This window comes from Kwoniella bestiolae, chromosome 2 (genome assembly GCF_000512585.2).
Source record: "Kwoniella bestiolae CBS 10118 chromosome 2, complete sequence".
Classification (NCBI taxonomy): Eukaryota; Fungi; Basidiomycota; class Tremellomycetes; order Tremellales; family Cryptococcaceae; genus Kwoniella; species Kwoniella bestiolae.
This window is the reverse complement of record NC_089242.1, coordinates 596,103-614,518: the sequence shown is the minus strand read 5'-3', so window position 1 is coordinate 614,518 and position 18,416 is coordinate 596,103. Positions and strand designations below refer to the sequence as shown.

Sequence of the window (18,416 nt, the reverse complement as noted above, 5' to 3'; positions counted from 1 at the left end):
AGCAAGTGAGTGCAATGTTTATGTTGCTAACTTATCATTCAACTTGTTAACTCATCCCATCCCAAAGAACAAAGAACAGTCGCGTGTTTGCACAATCAAAACCTCCACTTTTACGCTATAGAGGCCTAATACAAATCTGTAATGACACTAAATGATAGCGATCGTAATTCGTAATGGTCAATTACAATTTATGACTAATGCTAGGTAATGCATGTTTGCTTTTTGGTGGACAGTCTGCCTACTCGTAATCTATATACACCTATGAACCTTGCCCCATGTCCCTTCCTTGCATTGCGCATTCATCACCCATCTAATGAGCTTCACGACGTCTTGGGGTAGCACGCAGAATGTTATCGACACTGGACCATTTGAATATCAGTTATTCGAACGGAATCCAGTTTGTGCAAACCAATGGCTCACCGTAAGATCATCTCCGCAGCCTCACTGGCACTGACTACCACTTGCTTCTTGAGCTTATATGATTCGGTGACACCCAGTTCCTTCATGGAGCCGACTTCACCTTTGTCCATATCTATGCGTGAGAAATCGATGTCAGATGGTTGAAATGCGCAACGAGACAATTGACCAGGACGAGACAAGGTAAAAGGAGGAAGAGGACGGGACAGAGAGGCGAGGCGGATGAGGCGGGAGAGCGTAGGAACGCGAAGGCGAGGGTGAGAGATGTGGGAGTAGAGGTGAGAGAGCGAGGGAAAAGGAAAGGGTGAAAAGGAGGAGGAGGAGGGGGGGAGGGGGGGAGGGGGGGACACGAGGCAGATATAGTACTTATGAACTCAACTCACCTAACCCAGCATCTGTCTTTCCCTCGTAATGAGCCGCCCTCAACTTTGTTACCAAATCACTCGAGTCGTATCCACCATTATCAGCCAAAATAGTAGGCATCTGTCTCAAAGCTCTAGCGAACCCTTCTACCGCCAAAGCCTTCTTACCCTTGACGGTACGAGCGGCTTCCTCTACTTTACATGACATTAACATTTCTGCACAGCCTCCTCCCAACGTAACTCTGGTCTCTTTGACTGTTTGCGACAAGACCGATAAAGCGTCGTGTAGGGATCGCTCAGCCTCTTCTACCATTTGCGAGGTGGCTCCTCGGAGAACGACGGTACATGCTTGACCAGCGGCGACGCCGGAGAACTTGATGAGCTATAAGTCGATACAGATACAATTAGCACGGTATGCTAAACGTTGTGGTTCTCCAGCTTTAGGAGAAAGGGGACCTCAGAAGGGAAGCTTAACCTACCTTGTCTTCACCAATCATGATCTCCTCAATCAAATCACATCTTCCAATCTTGACCTTATCAGGCGCATCAAAGGTACTTGCGATCTCACCACCAGTGACCAAAGCTAATCTCTCGACACCTTCGAAATCGGCATGCTCAATGGACATGATTCCGTTCTCAGCTAAGAGGGATTCGGGGTAGTTGTAGATGAGTTGTCGGTTGACGAAACATGTTACACCGTGAGCGGCGATGGCTTGGACTTTGGACTTCATTTTTTCCTGTGACACCGAATCAGAGCGTCAGCATCGTATGGGATATCTCCATGCCATCACATGCAAAAGAGAGGACATCTTACACACCTTCTCGGCACGCTCCAACTCTGCTAATTTACCAGTTCCATCTACTCTTACTCTAGCACCGAAGATCTTGATCTTGTCGGTGTCCATAGCTGGTTATTTTAAACATGGTCAGCTGTTGTGCGCGCATCTCGAGCAGCTTGCAGCTAGTCGAAACACTCACAAGTATTCGCAATCAAGATCTTAGCATTCTCTATCCTCTTGGGCGAGTTAGTAGCGATGGTCTTGTCAAGGATGAAACCTATAGTATTGTGATTGTTAGCTGAATCCTCGATACGTGCTGGCAAGTGAGAATCGAGGAAATGTCATCACTCACCTTCATCAAGGTACGAGTCCGTCAACTTCCCACCAGGTTTCTTGATAATCTGAATATGTTCCAAATCCGTCGATCCCTTCAACCTCAACACAGCATCCACAGCGAGATTCGCGAAATAATCTTTATCTTGCGATAACACCTTAGACGATAAAGTGGTTCTAGCAATGTTGAACAGATCATTCCTGAATTTAGTCTCATCGTTGGAGTTGTTCTCTGCTGATTGCTCTAATGCCTCGAGGGAAGCTTTCGAAGCGATCCTAAATCCTTCTACGACAGTTTGAGGGTGGATCTTCTGAATCGTCACCAACTTCTCTGCTTCTCTCAGCAACTCCGAGGCGAGCACGCATACGGAGGTGGTACCATCCCCTACTTCATCGTCTTGTACTTTTGATATGTTCACTAAGATCTTAGCGGCGGGGTTATCGAGATGGATGGATTTGAGGATGGTAGCTCCGTCGTTGGTCACTGTAATTTGACTTGTGGAAGCGGATTCTGAAAGTGGGACAGATTTATCAGCTTGCTTCTACATGTCATAGGGAGATGGAGCAAAGAAGAAGCTCGACCAGAATACCCACGTAATATCTTATTCATCCCTTTTGGACCCAAAGTGGATTTCACCAGATCACCCAACGCCATGGCTCCTACGAATGATGACAAACGGGCATTCTCTCCCCTCTCCTCGGTGGCCTAGTCATATTCCAGGAAGATATCAGCTCATGAGAACACGTCGGCGGGTGATTATCAGCTGAACCCACCTCATCTGCGAATACGTTCATCTTGATCTGTTTTGATAGCTGAGAGTACGAGGTGATGAAGAGGGAATATCAACGAAATACGCGGAATGATATGATGTCCAATGAACTTTTCATGTCGAACTAAAGAAAGTGGTCGAAGCGCGACGCAACTGATGCCTCACGTGGCAAAGATCAATATCAGCAGGATGTGGCATTGTTGACAGTGAGAGTGGCAAATAATATGGCTGAGCTAGTGCATGCGATGTCAGCTTTGCATCCTTTGTCGATGCTGCCTAGCTTCAAAGCTTGTATTGTCATCTTCGTCTCCTTTGACAGCCTATAAAACCTGCGTATAGCATCGGAGCAGGGTAACATCTTACAAGCTCGCTTGGCGGGCTCTGAAACTCGAAGAAAGAGTACAGAGTACAGCCTCATCGTTGAAAAATCACAGCACCCGCCTTCAGTTTGCATTCAACCATGATCTAATCAAAAGGAAAAATCAAAAGGAAAAGTGGCCTTCCTGACTGACTCCACGTTCATAACTCAGCAAGGGATATATGATTGTTCGGAGACTAGATCTGGGAAATAGTAGGACTTGTAAGACGGACCCGATTCATTCACTAGCCCCTCAGGGTTGTCAGCGCCAGGGACAATAGTTCGACTTGACTCGACGAAGATGTAGATAGAATCGGTCTCTGAAGTAGTGAGATCGTTTGACCGGGGGAAAGTCCCTGTGATCGAAATCAAGAAATGTCAGTCTCCGCTGACCCCTGCTCGTTATTTGGCTGCCAGTAAAATGAGGTATAAATACGCACCAACCCATTTAGCACCTACTATCTTTCTGCTAAATCGTATTCATATCACTAACACCCCATCTGACTCGAAACTCCCAGATCAACACATATTATCGCGCACGGCCAGTCATGTCTGGAGAATCAATCAAAGCGACCACTGCTACCAGCACCACCCCCAGCTCGCCAAGCACTGATAATGGCTGTGCCCCCCAGACTCGACGATCCTCGATCTGAGAGAAATTGGCTGGAAGCGGAGTAGTGAAGTCGTTCACCAACTTCGCTGATGATCATTATAACCCCTGCAAGTGAGTGTGACTGTATAAGACAACCATCTTGACATAAACCAAGAGACTAAACTGATAATCCTCTTTTCAGCGGTCTCCCGCCCGATCAAGTTACAGGCGCCGCGATTTCCACGCTGTGCTGTGAATCAGAGAAGGAAGCGGCAAGGAAAGAACGGATCAACGCATTATTCGGAGGTGGATCGTCTGCACCACCTTCTTGAGAACGCACAGGCAGCTCGGCTGGTGACGATGAGGAGTACAATTTCTCGTCTTGCCGAATCAACGAACGAGTATGTGACTCATGTATCGAAGTCCATGATGCATAGTCCGATGATGGTAGACTGAGTGAAGTGGCAAATGCAATCTTGTATTAATTCTTCAAACCCAGCGGCGATGTGCAGTCCCTACATGGTACGGACATTCGATCAAGATACAGAAGTCAGTTTCTCCATCGCAGGGAAGATGCATACACTCCTTCGCCCACATTGAGATATGTGCAGCACGCTGAAGAAAGACGTCCAAAAATGGTATGTATGACACTCTAATGCTTCGCCTTCGATTCGGTTACCGAAAGTCCGCCGCATTTTAACCTTACCTTTTTTGCTGACTTACGATCGAAAAGAACCGCCTTCCACGAAGGCCTGTCTTCTCTCGGTTTTACCACAAGATACCTTGTCCCTGACCACATCAGCCTGCCTCGCCTTCAAAGCGGCTCCGCGAGTCCTGCGCCTTCACGTCGTACAATGGAAATCTGGCTTTGACGAAGGCACGATAAGTAAACGTGCGTTAGTCAGAGGGACCGGTACCGCATATCAGGTATATAAGAGATATCCCCACCATATACGTCCAGCTCTCTGATATAGTGCGTACTTCCTCATAGTTCTTCATCATGCCTGACGATACTACCGCTTCCTCGCCTGCTGGCAAGGCGCAATCATCTGCCAACGGCTCATCACCCAATGCCACTAGTACTACCACCGACCGAAGTGGATTTTTCAATCGAGTTTTATCGAGCATAACCAAAGCTGCTGATCCTAGCCGGTAAGTACATTAGCATACCTTGTCAACCTCTTTTAAAACTGATCAGTTTTGATGTATAAAGTGCCCTTCCTGGTGATCCGGACAGTACAGCTATATCTGAGTACTTCTCCCTTGCCACTGAGACACAGCACAAACGAGAGTGATGGATAGGTAGGGATGCGAAAGGATGATAGACAGTCACTGTCTGATCAATCGCGGATCGTGGTATTTGATTTTATGCATATGTTATATGTATACTACACAATGTAGGGAATCAAGCCAAACATTCTCGAACCAGAATGACCAAAATATCCCATCCCCAAAAGAGATCGCACCGTCCTTCTATTCTTTCTTGACAGTACCATCGAAAAATACCACCCTAAGCATTCCACCCTGTTAGCATGCATTCGATTTCTACCTTGAGCAGTCGCACTCACGTGCAAGTCACATCATCCCTCATCCACCTCGATACCTTGCCATTCAAACTCAAAAGCTCAGCTCTGTTCTTCCTATTGGCTCCAGCCAGTGAATTCCTAATCAGATGAGTCGCAGCGTTGGTATCTCCCTCGAAGGCCCAGGACTCATCCCTTGGTTGAGGTAGCTCTTGGACGGGGTACGGTCTTTCTCCATTGGCTGGTAAGAGGGGGTACAAATTTGGTAGGTCCGTTTTGGGGATGTCAGGGTGTTTGGGATGGGATAGGTAAGAGGCCAGGAGGAGGACGGATTCTTCGGATGTTAGGCGGTCCCATACTAACTTTGGTATTAGCTTTGCCTCACGAGGGTTCACCTGGCTTCAGGTTGCAGAAGAATGAGAATCGGACTCACATCCATCAGTAGCCATGATCACGAATTTGAGCTGATCTCCATCTTCATTCTTTAGCTTCCTATATGTCACTTCCGGTCTGGCGGTGACGTATGGCGGGGTATTATTCCACGGTCGGACTCCACGGGGCTTATCGCCTTCTTCTCTGAATGCTTCGGCGATGCTGAACATCAAGAATTGGAGTTCAGCCATCTCATGGTTCTCGCTTCTAAATTTGTCAGCATGACTTACGCATTACCCTGCGCTGTAGTCCATTTGTATACTGCATCACCGAATGCTCGGGTAGGTTGTAATCCACCTTGAACCCTTCCTCCTTTGATCACTGTATCTCGTTCTGAAGCGGGGTGTTCCTTCTGCATCCTAAAATCACCAGCGGACGAATCAGCATGACATGTCCTCAATGGGACGATATCCGTTAATGGATATACATATGCAGTAATTCAATCTCTTTCCAACCTGAGAGAATCTGCTTTCACAGATTCAAACTTAGCCGGAAAAGCCCAAACTCACCTCTCAACCTCCCTAGGATTCTCCCCCATCTGATCCTCCGTCAACGTATCGCACCTCCATCTCCCATCTTTCGTTTGCCATCCAGCAACGGCCCTACAATCCCCCGCCAAAGCCACATACAAATCTTGGTTCTCCGAATCCACAAACGTCGTGATGGCACATGCACCCGACGCGGCCGGTTGGGACAAGGCCACAAGGGTTTGTCGGGGTGTAGGGTAATCCGAGGGGTTGCTAGGTTGTTTGAGAGTTTGGAGGAGTTTGATAGGTGATTGGCAGATGTGGTCGTCTAACTCGGTGTATCTTGATATAGCAAAATCAGTTCATCAGCTCAGCTTGATACACACCCAAAGCGAACTGGCTAGGATCAGCTGCTCGGAGAGAGCAAAACACCCACGCATGTTGTAATGTCCTAATTACATTTCCAGAATTCCAAGAACCCGTCTTTCTGTAGCTGTATAACCAAGAAATGGGATTCAACTTATTATACCATGATTTACTTTGCACATCCGTAGGTACATATCCAGCTTGAAGCCCAGCGAGAGCAACAGATATCGTAGGATGTAATGTTTTCTCCAACAATTTTGAAGTAGCATCCCCAGCATGTCCATCAATAATGGAGAATAACATTAGATCATTTTTCCCTTCTTCCCCTGGTCCCCCTCCTATCGAGGGTTCAATCTTCGCCTGTTGAGCAGAGCCGAACTTCCTGGGAATGAGATTGGACGCAAATCGATCTTCACAAGGTTCGTTCGACCCCACCCAATTGGTATCCCACCGTACCACCGGATTACCATTCCGTCCAACATGGCTATTCCCACTTTCATGTTCTGTCAATATCCTCTCCACCTCTTCTTCAGATTTCCGGATGAATTCGTATGACTGTACTCCGTTCCGAGAGGTTCGTATTCGGATATCAAATTTCAAACCATAAGTTTCATTCAGACTCTTGCCTTCTGTAGAACCGGATTCGGATGAGGATGAACTTTCGTATTGGTACAACAGATATGCAGAGGTGAGTACTGCGATGGATAGGAAGGCTGTAGTCCTAATTCGAGGGGCGGTAGAGCTGGTTGTGGAAGTACTGTATGTTCTGAGTGGGAGACGAAGGGGGACTGGACGGATGGTCTGGGAGGTAAGGAGAGAGGGGCGGATCAAGGTTGATCGGGGGAAGAATCGGGAGGACATGGTGATGAAAGAGTAAAAATTAATGTCCGAGCAAATTGACTGGCGTATGAAAATGCCTCTATCCCTCTCTGACAGGTCGATCTCTGAGTCTGGTCCGAGGTGCAGTAGAATGTAGACGATAGAAGATCGATGAAAGAGGTTGAATGAACTGAACCACCGGAATATCACTTGTCGAAGCGAACAATGTCAACCGCGTCATGACCGAAATGAAATGGAAAATCAACAAAACAATCTCTCATCTATGCCTCTTCCCACATATAACTTACCCGTACATCCTCAAGACAACGTAATAGCTTCTCTAGAGGAGCAGCGAAGTTGGAACTAGCTTTACATTCACCCATCCTTGAGCTGAGGCAACTCGAAGAAGCGAAGCGAGCAAAAATGGGGATTACATCCTTCTTCTCCTTTACGCAGGGGATGGCCACGTTCACTCAGGTGTTATTGGCATTACCCATGACACTGGACCTGCTAGGTGAGTCATTCGACCAACATAGGCTAAGAGTACCGAGATAGCCCCAGGAAGGACTGCTCAATATCTACCTGTACTTCATGTCGCTCAGCCGAATGGGGATTAAATGCTAATCCTTTCTTTCACATGAACAGGTCCCCCATCATTCCTCCTCCTCTCCCTCCTCTTCACACTGCACCACTTCCTCTACTCCACCCTGCGTCTGGCATTCAAGAACACCCCCCTAGCACCTATCATCTCCATCCTCTCCTTCCTCTCACCATTCATCTCGTCCTTCCTGGTACTTCTCACATTATACTGGTACCTGAACCCACCATCTTCGACGTCCAGCACAATCCTCCCGCCAATACAGCATTACCTAGTCGACGTCCTTCCCTTCGTTTACGCGCAGATACTACGATGGGTCAGTCCGCTCTTCACGTTACTAGAGGGGATCAGTACACTACTTGTTGTTCAGGTTGTAGGGAGAGTAGGAAAGGGATGGGCGGACGAGGAGGAGAATAACGATGAGGGGAGTATAGAATGGAGGAGTTTGTTTGGGTTGATTCTTGCTGCGCTCGTTTATTGTGCTGGATTGGCTGGGATCATCAAGGTAAGTTGAGCTACTTCGCTACTCTGACTATTGTATTTACAAATGATTGGGCCGTTGGGTAAAGTCAGTTCGGAGAGATGGGTGACTGACTTTGTCTCTACAGGCATTCCCACTATCCAACGAGAACTCTTTGCCAGCTTTCCTGCTAGGTTGCGCACTCACTTCTGTGCTTTTCCTCTCTCTCATCGGGTTTACGTTGAGACGGACGAATGTACTTGAGACTAGTCTTGTATTTGTCTACGTCGTCGTGAGTGAAATCCAACTGGCATGATTTTGCCAAATTGTCCGGCTAATTCACCTGAAAACATCACGTATAGTACTCCGCCTGGCTATCAGGCGTAGAAGCAGCCATGGAGTAGGTCCTCATCCACCCTCATGTCCAAGAGACTCAACTCTCTCCAGCCCATATCTCATCATACTGATTATAACCGAACACCAACAGACCAAGAACAAACGCCTCAACCTGGCTCCCCTCCCCCCTCTCATCCCTACGCCAACCAGTCTCCAACCTCCCCCAATCACTAGACTCAATCTCATCATTATTCAACTACGCCCTCCACTCTACCTTCCCCTCATTCATCAGCGTCTCCCGAACTCTCCCGCCTCATCTGCTCTTATCGCTGATATACAGGGTCGCGGTGCTGCACATGGCAGCTCGGATCGTTCCTGTCATTAGGAAAAGTAGTCTGGGGTATGAGGATGGACTGTCGGTCGATGCGGAGCAGAAAGAGGGGTTCTGGGATGGTAGGAGTCTGGGTCAGGAGCCTCCTGTAGGTGTTCTGTGCTTGGTCATTCATCTTGTTTTAGCGGGACAGCTGTTCGATGGTCTAACGAATAAGGTATGAAGCTGATCTGGTGTTGTTGCGATAGAACATGCGAATCACCACCGTTGTGTTGAGCTATCGAAGAGCAATCTTGATAGCTGTATACACCCACTTACTACGTGAGTTATCTTTTCCTCGTACACATTGGGATCTCCAATCCTCGCGTGGAGCTTGTCATGTACGACGTTTGTACTGATGAATTGCTCTACAATCCCGCAGTGCTAGACGGTGGATCTCAAACTTGGTGGAGATGGATCAATATAGCCTTGTTCCTCTCTGTATGGAGTTTGGAACTCCTACTGGATGCGGAGGGTGACGATAATGAGAGTGTCAGTAGGTGGAAAGTGGATTAGTATTCTACGTTGAGGATACCACATCATTTATAGAAAAGGGAGGAATGGGGAACACAGATCATGCAAATATGTTATCTGATGGCTATATCGTGAATCTGCAATAAACCGAGCGGCCCATACAACGACTTGAGACCTTCTCTGATTGCAATCACCATGACGATACATGAATTGGCGCGTAAAGAAAGCAAGATGTAAATGAAGATAACAACAAGTGTGTGATAAATAAGCGAACCAATCTACAACCATCCCTACTCCCTCAGCCAAAGGCCAAAGTCCAAAGTCCAAAGTTCCTCAGCAAAATGCCACTCCTTCTCTCTCCTTGCGACCCTGTCCTCACTAGACCTTGACCTTCTCATTCTCCACCTTCCTCAACTTGGCCCTCTCCTTAGCCTCGCTCTTATTCTTCCTCTTCCTATCCATGCGTTCCTTCCGAGCCCTCTCCTTCTCTTCATGCCCCTCACATCCCATCCCCACCAACCCTCCACCCATCGCCTCCTTCGTAGCTTCCTGCTCCGTATACCCACTCTCCACCGCTCTAAGGATCCTACAATGAGTGATACATGCTCTGGTCGGGCATCGTAACGCAGCTACACCGGTACATTCCTCGTTGATGCATTTATCGGTGTTTTGGTGATCGTGTCGTGCTGATCTGTCAAATAGGATTGTCCCTGGGATACTTGATGCGGGAGCCACGGGTGAACTTGGGCGGGTGACGAATTCCTCTGTGCCGCCTATTTCGGTGGATATGGGTTTGGCCCGTATTTGAGGTTGGGCACAGAAGATAGGAAGGGATCTGTACCCTGTGGCTGGGTCTATGGGGGGAGGTCGGAATGAGGGACCTGCTTCTTGGACTGAGGGCTATTACGTGAAAGTGGAATGTCAGTGAGTCAGCTTGAAGATACATGAATGTTTTTGGGTAGTGCAGCCACGGATGGAGGAAGGAACAGGGCACAGGGCACATTCGACCTCGCAGCGCACCATTCAAAGTGCTCTTTACCCGTACCGGAAAGATTCGAGCTAAACTTACCTCCAATATCTTTTCAATCTCTTTCAACAACTCCCTAAATTGCCCCATCCCATCGTTGAGAGGGGTTTGAGCAATCTTCACTCTCAATTCCTCGTTGGTATCTAACACAGGTTTTAACAGTCTAAACATATGTGATTTGATGGCCGACCTGGAGGTCTCCGATTGTAAAGCCTCCACTATATCTAGGTATCTGTGTGCTAGGATCGTTATATTTGGGTGGAAGTGTGGATGTGAGGGAGGAAGCCATAGAGCGGGGTTTGATAGGTTTCCCTATAAGCGACAATCGTCAGTCCCCGGTCAAGTTCAAGTGTCTCCCAAATGGTCCGTCAAGCCTCTCCAAAATATTGCTTGATAGTCCCATGGATACGGAACAGCTGATGTCGAGAAGAGAAACCAGAACTCACCTCAGCAGACATCACCCCATCACATCCCGTAACCTCCAAACACCTCTCCACATCCTCATAATACAGTATATTCCCATTCGCAAACACCGGCACGTTGACATGTTCTTTCACTTTCCTGATCATTTGCCAATCTGCTAGTCCCGTGAATTGCCCTTTCATCTCTCTCGTCCTTCCGTGACATGTGAGGATCTGGGCACCGGCAGATTCCATCATTTTGGCGTAGGCTAGGGTTTTGGTTAAAGAGGGGAAGATTCGGAATTTGGCTGTTACGGGGACTTTGAGGTTGATGTGGAGGGTGTTTACTGGTGCCGCTCATAAAGTCAACTTGTCTGTTTGATTTGGGTTGAAAAACTAGATTGATGGGAAGATATTACTTACTCAATTTGTACACTAGATCCCATTCATCTTGTAAGAATGAACCATAATGTCCTCTCTTGGCTATACCTTGAGGACAACCACTAAAGAGCACAACGTCAATATCATTGTCGAAGAGGTTTCACAGACGAACATCAAGTCTGGCTGAGAGTTTTACTCACAAATTGATATCCACCGCATCTACCCGATGCTCGATCTTCTGAGCAGCCTCAAGGAGCACTTCCGGATCATTTGCACAGAACTGTACGCCATATTATCAGTATATGGGATGTCTCAACTTAGCCACAAGAACAATTTTCCACTTGAAAAAGTGAGGATGTATACTCACCTGAGCTATCACAGGTCTATCTCCACCCTCTATCCCCAGTATCGGCCCCTCTCCACCTTCCTCGTCGAACGTCAAATTAAACTGTCCATCTCCCCTTTTATTACCCTCACCTTTGGCTTCTAAGAACACTTTCGCATGGATCATGGGCGTGTACGATACGTGGGTCCCACCAGGGCATCGAGTGAGCTTCTTCCCTGTTGAGGTGGTTATGGTCGTGCTTGGTCCTGCTAGGGCGGGAGGTAAGGGAGATTTGGAGAGTAGTCGCCATGCCTAGTCAGTCAAAGGATAATGTTATTAGCTGAACTGGTTAACTTATCTAGCTTCTTCAGATCGAGGTCCACTGATAAGTCTGCAAGTAACAAGCTGTGCAATGTGCACCATAACTTACCAATTCACTCTGATCGACCATAGGAGCCACAACATATTTCGGACTTCCAATAGACCTGTAGAAATCGTATCCGCCTAATTTCTCATGGAGCGGTACGTTATTCTCATTTATCGTATATTTCGGTAACACCTCTTCTTTCTGGTCGGCTGCTTGGGGGAGAGAGCTGGTACTGGCTATAGGCTCGATGGTCATTTTAAATGTCTTTGGGATGATAGATTTAAGAAGAGAGGGGAAGGCGCCTAGGGCGCGAGTGAGGGAGGTCGTGGTGGCGAGGTGGGTCGAGTGGGTCGTTGTTTCGGTCCTAAGTTGATGTGGTTCGTTCTGTAAGTCGTAGTATGTTTGCTTGGTTGAATCAGGCTAGCGATCTACCTCGTGTGTTGTTTGACTGGTAAATATCTATACGGTATGCAAATATCCACACAATCACAAGGCTTCAAGAGTCATCCATAAATTGCAATCCGACTTTTTTGTGTTTACGGTTGGAGAATGATATCACGTGATTAGCCACTACCCGGTGACTCGGCGGAGATGACCGCCAGTGTTACTATCCCACCTCGCGTGAACCGGGTCCAAGCTCAAAACCATACAATGACACAGCAACGATTGACAGCAACAAAGACATCACTCGTCTGCCTTCTCTATCCTCATCATCTTATGTTCACAAAGCTGTACCCGTGACCTCCTCTCATACCCGCCAATATGGACGACCTAGTAGACCTCAGCTGGTCAGACTCTTCCAAGCCCACCTCGAAATCCTCCACTCCACAGGCAACAGCAAGTTCCAGCACCTCCTTCGACTTCTTATCACTGTCCAAACCCCTCTCAGCCAGCTCAGGAGGAAATACGCCAAACTACTACTCTTCAACACCCTTACGTTCTTCTACCCCCTCACAACCTCCTGTCCCTCGACTCAATGGCGCTACGAACAATGCTAAACCAATATCAAGGAGTGGAACACCCATTCAATCATCATCCCCTCAATTGGGTACGGGCGGATTAGACGCGTTTTCGTCTCTCCTTGCTATGCCATCATCGTCCAGCAATGCGGCCAATAAGAATATGAGCATGGCTGAAAGACAGAAAGCAATGGAGGATGAGAAGAAACGTAAAGATGAGGAGGAGCGTAAGAGGTTTGAAGCGGAGGGTCATTTCTGGGATAATCTGGGCTCGTCTGCTTCTGCCAATGTAGTCAAACCACCTACGAAACCAGTAGTACAGCAAGAGCATGACTTTGATGATTTCCTTAAACCTACGCCTACCACCAACTCTGCCACAAGAGCTAAAAGCCTATTACCACTTGCTCCAAATGATATCCTATCCCCTGCATCATCCTCTGGACCCTCAAAGCCCTCTTCCTCAGCTGGCACGTTCTGGGACAACCACCATGATTCGGATATCATCCTTTCTGGCAGCACCTCAAAACCTTCTCAAGCTCAGAATAAGAGTAAATTGAGTCCCGCTCCCCCTGTCGACCCATTCGACTTTGACGCATTGTCCGCCTCCATGTCACAGCCACAGTCACAGCCGCAGACCAACGGTGCCAATGGGATTAGTCATACGCTGGATGATGATGATGATTTTGATATTTTGGGTGACCTAGGTAAACCTGTGACGGCTAGACCGCCGAAGGCTGAGGTGAGCTATCCAATCACCTCCTAATATCAATTAGCTGACGCTTCATTTCACGTACCCAGCCGGGTCCTTCACGACCGTCTAGATCTTCTGCTTCCTCTTCACGTTCATCCTCGCCTCCACCTCACATAGTGGGTCAAATCGTAGAAATGGGCTTCTCACCTATACAAGCTCGCCAAGCACTCGCAAAGACAACAACAGGATTAGATGTCCAAGCTGCTTTGGAGATCCTTCTAGGTGGACAGAATTCAGGCTCAACGCCAGAACCGAGATCACGCGATCAAGATAATTTCGGGGAAGATGATGCGGACGAAGATTTCATCGAGCGAGAGCGACAGCGACGTGAAGAAGAAGAAAGGGAAAGACGTAGGAGACGACGTCAGGGTCCATCTAGAGAATCGGTGAAAGCTCGTTCCGCCGAAGAAAAAGAGAAAGAAGCATCAACACAGGAACAAGCTGAAAAGATTTTGGCTCAAGCTTCTGAGATCGGTACGAATATGTTCAACAAAGCTACCAATTTCTGGAATAGTAGTAAAGAACGAGCGATGAAGGCTTATGAAGAACAGAGGAAAGTCATGGAAGCCAACGCTGCGGCAGCAGGCACAAATGGAGAAGCTAGGAAACCTGTCAAGGATGGTAGACCTCGATGGATGATCGAGGGGAATGATGATGATTGGAAAGATCAGCCTAGTGGGAAAGAGAAAGGTGGATTTAGAGATGATGACGGTGAAAACGATGCTCCTCAAACACGACCGAAGGGCAAACAACCTCAAACGAACGGTGCTGGATCTTCTCGACAACCTGCTATTACAACCTCATCAACCAGCGGTAGTTCCTCAAACTATAAATCATCTAAAGAACGAGCCGATCTGCTGTTCGCAGATGAATCACCTCGTTATGTATCTCCCGCTCGACATCGCAAGAAATCCCCCACTCCCACACCAGCACCGCCTAGAGCATTACCTTCCCGAACTTTAGTCTCCGCAACCTCGAGTCAACTTGAAAAATCCGCGACATACAAGGCAAAGGGCAATGAGCATTTCAAATTGGGACGCTTCGCCGAAGCTGAATCTTCCTACACTACCGCCATCTCTCAATTGCCCGAAGGACATCTGTTCTTGATTCCCTTGCATAACAACAGAGCTGCGGCGAGACTGAAGCTGGGCCACTCGTCACCTGCTGTTGAAGACTGTACGATGGTCATCGATCTGATAGGACCGACGTATCATCCCACCAAGGAAGCTCCTCTGCCACCCGAAATAGCCAAGGAAGTGAAGTTGTTTGATGGGCTGGTCAAAGCCTTGTCGAAGAGAGCACAGGCGTGGGAGATGGGGGAGAAATGGAAGAATGCGTTGGAAGATTGGGAGAAGATACTGGGAATGGATCTAAGTGTGTTGGGCGTGGGTGCGAGCGGTACCAAGAATCTGGCTGCTGATGGGGCGAGAAGGGCGAGAAAGATGCTTGAGGGGGATTCTAACAGTAAATCAAACAGCAATACGGCCACTACAACAGCCAATCCAAGACCAAGACCTGCAGTCGCACCAAACTCTGTCATCGCAAAACCAGCAGACGTCAATAGATCAGCTGCCGTCTCAGAACTTCGAGCAGCAGCCAAACAACTGGAATTAGAGGATGATCAAAGATTAGCATTGAAAGATAGTATAGAAGCTAAATTGAATAATTGGAAGAATGGGAAGGAAACTAATCTTCGAGCATTGATCGCTTCGCTTGATTTGGTGTTGTGGGACGAGATCATGAAGACTGGTGGTATGAAGGTGGGGATGCACGAGTTAATCAGTGAGAAACAGGTTAAGATCAGGTATATGAAGGTTATTGCTAGGTTGCATCCTGATAAGGTGGGTCAAAAGTTTCTCTTCCAACCTTTGCACGATACGTGGTGGCCCCAAATACTCTCATTTCTTTCTCTTGTTTCAGTCTATGTTGTGATACCTCGTATTCCTTGATTGTGACCCTGTGACTCAGCAGGAAGATTGGAATTCCTGAACTGATTCTGGCTTGTTGCCCCTTATGATCAGCTCAACTCGCAAAACACCACTGTCGAACAAAGGATGTTGGCCAATGGGGCTTTCGGGACATTGAACGAGGCGTGAGTGGTACCTTTCGTTGCTAAGTTTTCCAACTCTAACATGGACTCATTGATGCAGGTGGCAAGCATTCAACAAGTGATCTCGTTCACTTGAACATCTCTCCATCTATCTCTTGTATATATCTATCATTGTTGAGTTTCGCATCATGGGTCAGCCTGCGCCTAGAAATGTATATATCGACGTTGTGTGACGCGAATTTGTGTCCTTTGATACTGACCCCTTTTGACCATCCATTGTGTGGTCATACTTTTCACGATCGAAATCAACCTTGTCTACTGATCTTGTCTCTCACCATCTTACCCGCTCAAGCTGGCTGACGATAACATCCATTCGGAGTGTAAGATAGAAGTGAAAACACTCTGATCAACGTCAAACGTAAAAATGCAGGCTCGTCCAGCATACCCCCATCATGCTTATCCGCCACCTCAAGCACAAATACCATACAATGTCGCCCCACCCGCAGCAATAACACCGGGACCATATGCGCCCACCCCCTCTCTCCTCCCCGGACCATTCATCCTCCTCCTCTTACTCCCCTCCATCCCCTTACTTCTATTCTCCCTCGGAGCCAGACCACCAGATACTTCCCATCTGCCATTCACGACCTCCGACATATTCACCACAGGCGCCTTCGTAACCGTCACTATGACCATTGTGATCTGTCTGGGGGTATCTCCAGAGGCTGGAGGAGCAGTTTGGGCATTAATCAAAGATGGGGCGAATGGAGAATGGGATATGAGGTATTGGAGGGATTTCCAAAAGTGGACTGGGGTGGGTATGGGGAGTAGTATGAAGCAGTCTGTTAATACGGGTGGTGTGGGGATCGTAGCGCAAAGTCAGACAAAAGTAGGGTGGACGTGGAAATATGTCTTTGATGAGAGGTATAGAAGGTGGATTAAAGTCAAGGTTCCTGTTCAGCAGGCGGTGGATGCTCCGCGGACGCATCTCAGACCTAGTGAGCCTCATTCTCATTTCTCGTTATATTCACCTGCCCACAGCGTCATATCATCATCACATGAGATATCAAATATGTCCTTGAGGATGTTCAGCTGACCTAGGATATCCTCACCGTGCTGTCCCAGGTCCAAAGGGCTTTCAAACCCTATCTATCGAACACCTTTCCTCCCTTCGCAGCACCTTCCCCGAATGGTATTCAGAGTCCAAACCTCGACTTATCCCTTCCCTACTGATCATTGCTCTCGTTCTCTTCCTCCTGATCTTGCTCGTAGGTGGAATACTAGGCTCAGCATACGATACAGAATCAAGCGGTGAGAAACGGCAATCTTCTTCTGAAAGAGGTAGTGGTAGTAGTAGTAGGATGTCAACCTGGGTAGAGAGGGAGTTGCGTAAACGTAAAGAGGAGAAGGGTAAGCCTGAGATAACTCTCAAACGAATCAAAGAGGAAGGTAAGAAGGAGATGGAGAGTTATAAGAAGAAGGGGAAAGAGGAATTGCAAAAGTTTCAGAAGAAGAGGGAAGGGGAGAAGGAGATGTTGAAGAGGGAGTTGAAGAGGCGGGATTTGCCGTTAGTGGGGTTGGAAGATAAGAAGAAAGACCAGGATAAGGGTAAGGGTAAAAAGAGAGAGAAGGACAAAGACGAAAAAAAGAAGGATGAAGGGGAAGATGGAGAGAAGAAGGAAAGTAAGAGCGATAAGATGAAGAAACTTTTTTTAGGTGATAGGGGAGGTCAGAAGAAGGATTCGGAAGATGCGAAAGCTGGTCCGGGGTGGGAAATTGCTGATACGGCTCTGGCTCAAAATACTCTGGCGAGGAGTCAGATGAACGCTCAGCAGATGGCTGACAAGTTGAAAGGCGGAGGATAAGTGATAGTGCGGAGATGATGTATGCAATCACTATGTACTGATGCTATGATGAATTGACTTGGCTCACTCGAGACACTAGAACCACTTTGGTACATACGGGCGTGCGTGCTCGAACCATTTACAGTATAGTAGGCGGAAACTCGTATCTCCACGCTCATACAAGTACCTTACAGCTAGTATCACACGCGTATCACCACTCGCCATCCACATGTACTATACGTTAGATCAGATCAAAATTCCACTCCCTTCAACTTGACTTGATCCATCTTGGAGCCAAAGGCGCTCACGTCGTTGGGCACATCTGGCGAGTTGATTGTGATGCGGATTGGATTCTCATTGGATCGACAGGTAGCATCTCGACCTCCCACTAGGGATGTGTGGGGAATCAAATCATCCATTGGTCAGCAGATTTAATTCCGTATGCCACCGTAGTAACGATGAAATGACCGCGTTATTCGCAGGTGACGACGTAGTGAAACAGTAGTCCCGAAAAGAACCTAGAAGGCTCACCTTGTCTCTCCTCTTGGCCTTCTTCTTCCACCATTCAGAATTCGTTCCTGCTGGTTTCCCGTAGGAATTCAGATATAGCGTGTCCGTGTAGGTGTCCGTAGGACTGTAGTTGATAAAGTCGTGGGTATTGAACGCCCGAAAGTCATCACAATATATAAGATTATTGACCAGTGACTGGTTTGTGCCCGACTCCGCCTCAGCAGTGCATCAGGTAGTTTCTGCATATGCATCAATGCATTCATTATTAGTGTGAGAATATACATACATATGGCCACAATAATGTCCAGGAGCAAGTTTCTCCAACAAGAGGTCTTCCATTTGAGG

The 18,416-nt window shown here is 47.6% G+C and overlaps 7 protein-coding genes across 7 annotated transcripts; 4 read left to right on the top strand and 3 right to left on the bottom strand.

Moving 5' to 3' along the window:
* Positions 1–310: 310 nt before the first annotated feature.
* On the bottom strand, positions 311–2,686 carry I302_103367 (T-complex protein 1, beta subunit; the record flags this gene model as incomplete). The annotated part of the gene is made up of 9 exons (XM_019188736.1): positions 311–359; positions 421–532; positions 801–1,161; positions 1,259–1,516; positions 1,598–1,686; positions 1,758–1,835; positions 1,911–2,402; positions 2,486–2,597; positions 2,666–2,686. 9 exons carry the CDS (start codon positions 2,684–2,686, stop codon positions 311–313), a joined length of 1,572 nt encoding a protein of 523 aa, XP_019048298.1.
* Positions 2,687–4,611: 1,925 nt separating this feature from the next.
* Positions 4,612–4,906, top strand: I302_103366 (uncharacterized protein; the record flags this gene model as incomplete). The annotated part of the gene is made up of 2 exons (XM_019188735.1): positions 4,612–4,763; positions 4,825–4,906. 2 exons carry the CDS (start codon positions 4,612–4,614, stop codon positions 4,904–4,906), a joined length of 234 nt encoding a protein of 77 aa, XP_019048297.1.
* Positions 4,907–5,084: 178 nt separating this feature from the next.
* I302_103365 (uncharacterized protein) lies at positions 5,085–7,260 on the bottom strand (the record flags this gene model as incomplete). The annotated part of the gene is made up of 6 exons (XM_019188734.2): positions 5,085–5,121; positions 5,180–5,492; positions 5,568–5,728; positions 5,797–5,925; positions 6,076–6,375; positions 6,470–7,260. 6 exons carry the CDS (start codon positions 7,258–7,260, stop codon positions 5,085–5,087), a joined length of 1,731 nt encoding a protein of 576 aa, XP_019048296.2.
* Positions 7,261–7,641: 381 nt separating this feature from the next.
* I302_103364 (uncharacterized protein) lies at positions 7,642–9,498 on the top strand (the record flags this gene model as incomplete). Its single annotated transcript, XM_019188733.1, has 7 exons — positions 7,642–7,732; positions 7,864–8,321; positions 8,425–8,568; positions 8,639–8,676; positions 8,764–9,091; positions 9,192–9,264; positions 9,365–9,498. The coding sequence occupies 7 exons, from the start codon at positions 7,642–7,644 to the stop codon at positions 9,496–9,498; spliced, it is 1,266 nt and encodes a 421-aa protein (XP_019048295.1).
* A 336-nt stretch (positions 9,499–9,834) lies between these two features.
* Positions 9,835–12,212, bottom strand: I302_103363 (uncharacterized protein; the record flags this gene model as incomplete). Its single annotated transcript, XM_019188732.1, has 7 exons — positions 9,835–10,356; positions 10,526–10,795; positions 10,930–11,231; positions 11,308–11,387; positions 11,466–11,545; positions 11,633–11,902; positions 12,021–12,212. The coding sequence occupies 7 exons, from the start codon at positions 12,210–12,212 to the stop codon at positions 9,835–9,837; spliced, it is 1,716 nt and encodes a 571-aa protein (XP_019048294.1).
* Positions 12,213–12,719: 507 nt separating this feature from the next.
* Positions 12,720–15,839, top strand: I302_103362 (uncharacterized protein; the record flags this gene model as incomplete). Its single annotated transcript, XM_019188731.2, has 4 exons — positions 12,720–13,655; positions 13,715–15,508; positions 15,689–15,759; positions 15,818–15,839. 4 exons carry the CDS (start codon positions 12,720–12,722, stop codon positions 15,837–15,839), a joined length of 2,823 nt encoding a protein of 940 aa, XP_019048293.2.
* Positions 15,840–16,141: 302 nt separating this feature from the next.
* Positions 16,142–17,582, top strand: I302_103361 (uncharacterized protein; the record flags this gene model as incomplete). The annotated part of the gene is made up of 2 exons (XM_019188730.1): positions 16,142–16,715; positions 16,843–17,582. 2 exons carry the CDS (start codon positions 16,142–16,144, stop codon positions 17,580–17,582), a joined length of 1,314 nt encoding a protein of 437 aa, XP_019048292.1.
* Between the last annotated feature and the right edge of the window lie 834 nt (positions 17,583–18,416).